The 7,651-nt window shown below is 45.2% G+C and overlaps 1 protein-coding gene across 1 annotated transcript in view; it reads left to right on the forward strand.

The window, feature by feature from the left end:
• Positions 1–347: 347 nt before the first annotated feature.
• Positions 348–7,651, forward strand: part of LOC146197237 (uncharacterized) — an 8,389-nt gene continuing 1,085 nt past the window's right edge. Inside the window, exons 1-4 of the mRNA XM_084599026.1 lie at positions 348–486; positions 918–1,069; positions 1,157–1,239; positions 4,363–4,452. Coding sequence (XP_084455152.1) covers positions 367–486; positions 918–1,069; positions 1,157–1,239; positions 4,363–4,452 — 445 coding nt within the window. The 5' untranslated portion in view covers positions 348–366. The remainder of the gene's footprint in view (positions 487–917; positions 1,070–1,156; positions 1,240–4,362; positions 4,453–7,651) is intronic.

The following is a 7,651-nucleotide window of genomic DNA, read 5'->3' on the forward strand; positions in this document are numbered from 1 at the left end:
TTGTTTGCTGATTAGAGTGAAATCGAGAAGAATAAAATGGGTTCATAAATTCTACACATCTGCTCCTTTTATGTGATGCAGGAATTTATGAGCAACCTTTGCCTAATACATCACGTCTGCACAGTCAACTTCGAGGAATACCATCGAGTCACGCAGGCAAAGCTGCTAGTAGCAGCTAGCGTCACGTGGACCAGAGAAAGTGATATCTCATAAGTCCGCCTTCCCAGGGCATGTACACAGATATTCAACACTCTTTAATAGGTGACATGGCGACATGCTGCTGTACTTGATTTCCTCAAGACGTTCCTCAGAATAAAAGGCTCTGCGACTAACTCGGTTGTGAGAAACAGAATACTCGATCACATCATGAAGCCATTTCTGGCACCGCTGCTTGTGTGCGCACTCACGATAACGAAGCTCTCTATCGGGAAAGACATACGGCTAATGGATGGCACACCAGACCTGAGCATACTAAGCATTATCGAGGTACAGTGCACGAATTCAACGAAAATGCGTTGTATTTTATTTTGATTACTAGATCATGTGTTTGCGTGCTTGAAATTACCAATTCATTGTGACAATTCTTACTTATAAAATTAGATACAATACTGGCAACCGCTGGTTTCTCGCCTCATATAGACTCGTGTATTTTGGCGGAGTGGGTCATCAGAAACGTTGAACACTGGCTTCGAATTGTGTGCTCCAGATGAGTGTGTATGTGTGTGTGTGTGGGGGGGCAAGAGGGGGGGGGGGGGGGGGTGCGCACACGTAAAAAGTCGATGGGTGGATTCCAGGTTGTTCTTCAAATGTTTAAGTTCCCTATGCGAAACGTGGCAGCTTGAAACTCCTAAGGCAAAAGGGTAGCTAGACGAATAGGGAAAAGAGCCGTTATTTTTTATCTCTTTCTCACTTCACAGGTGTTGAATACTTCTCAGATAATGTGGTTTTACCAAACGTCGCATTCCGGGGAAGACACAGGGATTTATACTTGCATACACAATAAAATGGACAATATCTCTATGCAAGAATACAATTTTACACAAACGTACAGGGAGTTTTTGGAAGGAGAGTACGTAGACATACTTTTTTGGACCACTTTTTCTGAACGGATCATGTCTTAGACTTCACATTTATACGAAACCATTTTCTATTGCAGCCAGAGCGTCTCTCTGACCGGCAAATTTGTGAATGAAACCCAAGGAAAGCCACCGAAGTCTATGTTGGTCACAACTCTATTCAGTAAGCATAAGTCATGTGCAACTGTAAATGCGCACACTATTGATAGTGTGCACCTTTTCATATCTAAACAAATTAGATATCTCCAGGTAGCACTAATGAAAGTTTATAAAAAGTAAAGGAGGAGCCAGAAGAAACTAATTTTCAAGGGTACCCTGTTCATCGCGAAAGGGGGCCTCTCAGTGCAGAACTCTAGCCGCCTTTGCTGCCTTTGAACCAGGTCTACCAGTCGAAGATGGTCATTTCAGTCCGAGCTCGTTAGCCTTAACTAGAACATTAAACGTCAGTTTTACATTACTAACCGCCTTATCGAATTTCGCAGAGATAAATGTAAAACTTCTTTTGAGGAACCACTCGCAAAAACTAAAAACTAAAAACCGCCGCCTGTTAATTTCGAGCCCATGTTTTCAACAACCTTATTTTGGTAATTGTTTGGGGTAGGGAAGGGGGTCAGCAGGTCCTCCAAGATCATGAAGATCCCTGGAGACGAAGGCCCATGTCACAGCTCGACGTAGGATGTCCGGGTCGTCGCTGGCCTTCACTTATTTCCACACGTCAAGCGAGGGATCAAGCATGAGTCCTTTGAGAAGTAGATGAGCCCAACAATCCCAAATTAAATGATTTAATGATGATATTTCACAGCAGAAGCTACAGGTTGGGTTAATTCCTTAATTAAGGAATTTTTAAACAATGTACGGGTTAGGCAATGTATCGGATTGAAGTTTCCTCCACACCATCTGTTGCTCTCTGGATAGAGAGCTGTGCAGTGGTGGATATGTTCTTCTCCCGAGCGTGTAGTGCGTGGTGTAATGGTGGTGTGGGGTGAGGGGCTCTCCTAAGAGCTCCAGGTCCGCGGCGATGTTCACAGCTCGGTCGGCTTCTAGTCGAGGTCATGTGTGGGTTGCCTCTTTTCCAGGCTCACCGCGTGTGATGACACCGGAATCAGATCAATTTTTCTTACTTGTTCAGTTGGGTGAAGCTTCAGGACTATGTGCCGAGCGACGCTAAAGATTATTTTTTTATATAGTTGTATACAGCATGCTTACAGTCGCTCACAATGGTGATTGCCCGAGTGGAGACAATAGCCGCTGCGATGGCGCCTTCTTCCGCAGCAAGCGAGCTGCAGGTTGTCAGGGGTTCCGACATCGTTAGTCCTGCGTCTTCCTGTCTTGTGTTGTGTAACCCCGCAAATAGTAAACGCATGCGGATCGTCTTCGTTACAGGCAGAGTCTACATAAAAACGTCTTCCAATTTTTGCAAACATGTATGCAAGCTTTTGGCTCTTCCTTCCACCCTGTCGGCCTTGTGTTTGTGGATTCGTGATCTTCTCTTTTTTTTTTTTTTTTTGGTAGTGACTTGATCATGACCCGTTTTCGTACGTTTTCCGGTACTGGTCCTGTCCACCATCAGTTCCTCCTCGATGCCCTATGTATGTAGAATGGCTCGTTTACCTGGGATGCACGGTTTAGCTGGGAGAAGAATTCTACATCCCGCCTCTAATTGTGCAACGCGCTGTAGTTCTAACTCTGTAAGTTACATCATCGTACTGCAGCGCATCAACAGTCGTTTAATTTGCATGCACCCGTTTTGTACGAATATTCAAGCATGTTGTGATTATTAATACATAGATTGGGTTCCTACTTGATTCAGTCTTATGCTTGTGCCAACGATATAGCGTTCTCGTTTCATGCACGAACTACGTCATCATTTTCACATGGCACCGTTCCAAGGCAGCCTATATATACTTCTTCGGCGCGGAAGTTCCCTCGGCGCATGTTCTGCATCTACTCAGCCGGCTGTCCGCATTTGAGCTACTCGCGCTGGTCGCAACTGCCCCAGTTTTCCGGTCCTCGATATGGATGGACAGTGTTGGCTGGCCCGCAAAAGGTCAAAACAACACGCAAGCTGTGTTGCCTCGACCTTGGAACATGGGCTAACAAGCATGCATTCCTGCGGTAAAGTAGCCTGGGGTTAACACAAATAATCACTTTTATTTTTTTTTTTTTTAAATGGTTCAAGTGGTGATGTGGACATTCCATGCCTTGTTGTCTGCGGGAAAGCCGTAACGGATGACCTCGTTGTTCCTTCAACATCGGCCAGCTATGTGCTTGCTTACTATTAGTTCATTTAGCCCGCATGCCTTATGTATCACGTTGTATAACTTTGTTCTAAAAAAGCTCATTTTACAATGGCTCGCCATAACTGTGGGGCATAGTTAACGGTCATTGAGTCTTTCCGTCATAAAGTTGTGCAGCCGAGTTTTCGGGCAGTCACCGCGACGACAGCCTTACAAGGGTGTCAGTCGAATAAAGGTAACAACAGCGGGGTAAACTAAAAAAGCCTTCATGTAGTAAACGCAATACTGACAACAACACTTCGTAAACGTTCGGCATCGTGGTGGATAGCATTGCGGCGTTTCTCTCCGCTCTAATCCTTTGGTATCCGTTGTTTGTGTCCCAGCATGCCCCGGGCTACTTAACGTAGCCTGCCCCCGGCTACAGCGGGGCGTTCGCCAGGAAAACTGAGTTTCGGGTTGCACTAGTCAGCTCAGTAGCGGTTTCGCGCCCATCGCATACGTCTTGAGGGAGTTTCGGCACTCTCGAAATTAAATCCTTTCATTCTGCTGTACTGCGCTAGTATGCAGAAGTGTCAAATTACAGGAACGCTTTAAAGAGGCTCATGTAGACTCATGTAGACAGGGATTCTTAGTAGACAACAAAGTCGACTATGACACCCTCCACCACAGCATGAACTCCCAGGTGATGTAGCAATCAAAATAAATATGTACATATTTAGATAAGCTTCATGGTTGAGTACAGACATTGTTGTCGTGATTTTACATTTTGCTTCTTCTTTCATGTGCATGTTTTCAAGCATAAGAATTCTGAGCATGTGATGTAATTGAGAACTGGTAAACCACCGAATAAAAATTGGTTTCAGGCGTCTCTCGTAGCCTGACTCACTTTGGGACGTTAAACCCTATAAACCAAACTAACTCAACCAAAATTGGTTTCAGTACATGTTACCTTTATTACCAGCATATCAACATCTTCGCAGTGCTTTCATTTTAATAATTCGTACGAATTCATTCCTAAATGAGTTGTAATGCTACGTTTCTTTCATTAGATGGCACGAAGCAACATACACTGATGTTCTGGGATGGAAGAGGTTGTAGTATATACTACGTAAACCTCATCGACAACACCGTGTCTGAAGGCAAGTGACACGAATTTGCCATTTCATCCATGGCGAGGAAAGCATTTAAACCTGGCCTTTGGGACCATGACTTGCCCTATAGAAGAGCACATCGGCAAGCAATCCGTTGATTCCTTTCCTTTCATTTCCTGTGAGCCCTCTGCTATGTTTTCTTCAGTAAAAACCTGCACCAAAAGCTGCTGTCAGTAGGACATGCGAGCGTGTTGTCCACAGCAGCTCGAAAAGCGAATCCAAAGCGAGGAACCGCCATGGTAGAAGCTCACGCACCGTAGGAATGTACAGGTGCGGACATAAGTAAACGGAGCACACTTTTCCGTTCACATTAAAATCACGCTTTCTGCACCGGAGATAAGAAAACAATATTTGCCCAAGTGCGAAGGCACTGACATCTACTACCGGTTTGCACATAAAACGACTACCAGTTTCAATTATGCAACGCGTGAAAAATGTTAAAAGAAAATAGCGTGCTCCGTCTACTTTTGTCCGCACTGGTACTCCTTGTAGTGTACATACCTCACAACGTAACGGGAGAGACTGCGTGCAACTGAAACAAATACGCCTGTTTGTCTCGGTAAGCGCTGTACACAGTAGGTGGCCTAAACGGCTACCCCCAGAAGAAAGGATGAGAAATTTTCGGCGAGTGATAGGTTCCAAAATATTTCTAGTGTACTGCTGAACGTGTGCCCTTAGAAAGCATTCTATGTGCCATTTCGAACAATATAAGATTATTTATTCGAAATTAGCACTAAAGTGGCCTGTATTCATGAGGTACCTCCAGATGTGCTTTAATTTGAATCAGTGCTTTATTTTCTATTAAGAGCTGGGAGTCAGCAAACGAATAAGCTGCAATTGACAGCTTGAGGGTGCCTGATGGCCGTACAAGGCAGAAGCACACAGACCATAAACAGTTTGTTAATAACTGAGCACAATGCACACATTGGTGTACGCACATTTAATTAAGCAGAAGTAGGCTTGTGGAAATGAATCACAAACACACTCGTTGTCGGATCTCCACAAACATATTTGATAGGACCCGCTGAGCCAGGCGGGAACGGGACAGAGAACCGCCGACATTCAGTCCCGCAGCAACAAAAAAATAACCTGCGCGTGGTTGACAGGCGTGCTGAGGCTGTCGTCTTTTTCTGAGGCCGGACAACGATGGCATGCTACAGGCTTATAAATATAAAAATTTGCGCGGCTAGTATCAGCGGCGTAGCGTAGTAATCAGCTAACCTGTTACAGCTGTGACTTGCCATATACCCCTGCATTATGTCATTGAGCCACCCTCTTGTTTGCGTATTCCTTCGCACCCTTTTCTTAACCTCCTCCAATATCGCCATAACTTCCCAAACCGCTAGGCCACCTCTCGTCTCCCTTCCTCTTTTAATCTCTTTCCTCTCGCGCTTTCTTTCTCCCTCCTTTCCCTTAAAACTGGAGAGGAGGGGGTTCTTATCTGCGCTTTGCCACCTGTCATCGGCGGCAGATAGCAATTCAAATCAAATTAGTTCACTAAACCTTTCGGTATTACGACTAACATCGTGGAGTGCACGCTGAAATACAGGGTTTCATTATGCAGGTGTCTCACTTAAACCCGCCACTAATATTTAAAATGCACTTTTTGAGATAAGAATACGGGTTCTGCAGCACAATAGTACCAGCCATTGTCGGACAGAATAAAACTGGTGATTAATGGTTAATATGCTAAAAGACAACTCTTTGTGGCTCTGCAGACAAATCTACGCAGAAAAGGCTCTTTGTCCCTGTGCCATGGAAAGTGGGTTGTTCTTTGTTCGGTGCGAAGGGTGAAGGGAGAAAAGTTGGAGGGACGGTGGACAGTCGCTAGTGCTAGGGTAAGCAACTACTGTTCGGCAAGCAGACAAAGCCTATCACATTTCCTTTCCTGCGTAGCCTTAGCTGCAGAGCCCCAGAGAGTTGTCCCCGGTAACTAGGTTATGCAAAGCTGTTTAATTAATGTCTGATTTGCCCACTGTGGTGGTGCAGGGGTTAGGGAGGGCGACTACTGTGCCCAAGGATGCTGGATCGAATTCCGGCCGAAGCAGCCGCTTTTCTATGGAGGCTAAAAACAATAAGGCGCCCATGTGCTGCGCGATGTCAGTGCACTATAAAGAACCACAAATGGTTGATATTTCCGGAGCCCTCCACTGTGGCGTCCCTGATAGCCTGAGTCACTTCGGGACGTTAAACCGCATAAACCATAATACCTGGTAAATGCTTTTTTTTTTTTTAACATTCGCAGTTAGGCGTCTAGATGCAATTAGAGATTTATGGCGATCAATCATACCAGTTTTCAGATTTTTGATAATGCGATTACCCTTGGAGCTATGGCTCAGCAAACTGTGGCTACAGAGAACCTGCGAATGAGGAGTCTTTACGCCTTATTGCTTCCCACAAGGAAGCGGGAAAAACGGTGGAGGTGGCGGGAGCATTATATGCGTGCAGTAACTGAAGCACACGTCCGCCGCCTCTCTCAGTGGCGCCCAGCTTAAATGTGTCGGTGGGTGTTCAAGATAGAACGCGGAAATCGCCTGTGAGAATTCCGCACTTTAGAGCAGCAGCTTCACGCGGATATAATCTCGCCAGTGTAATCGTGGTTTTTTTATTACGTCACAAATAAAATGATAAGGCCTTCTTCCTGAGGCTTTGAGCATGAAACAACCCAACGCTTACGGTGTTAATATTGACTAAGCGATCGCTCCGGCTAAAAAGTGCAGCGGAAGGGACGAAGCGCACGAGAGCATATTGATACAGATAGGCACTATGCATGTGCAGCACTAACTGCACTTAATATTAATTTTCCCAGAAATGTCAAGCCCAGCGCTTTGGAGCTTCACTTTAAATGCTGGGTTTGACAAATCTTGAGATCTGACCCCTTACCGAATCAAATATCCGCTTAGTCCCTTTAACGTTCAATGTAGACGGTGTCGGAGACGAGTGCCGGCGTAGGGAACATATTCAACCCCTATTTGGCTCATACTCTAATTTATATCGACGGTGTACGCACGGCAAGTACAGCGGCATAAACAATCATCACAGGCCCAAGCCATCCTGAAACAAAACTTGAACCCGTTCTCTCCCCATTCCCCTCTCTCTTAATTTTTACGCTATGAAGATGACACCTAAACCCCATGGATACAGACTTTATTCATAATTTCAGGCACCTATCACGGCCATTCAAACT

This window comes from Amblyomma maculatum, chromosome 3 (genome assembly GCF_055883805.1).
Source record: "Amblyomma maculatum isolate TAMU_Amacu chromosome 3, ASM5588380v1, whole genome shotgun sequence".
Classification (NCBI taxonomy): Eukaryota; Metazoa; Arthropoda; class Arachnida; order Ixodida; family Ixodidae; genus Amblyomma; species Amblyomma maculatum.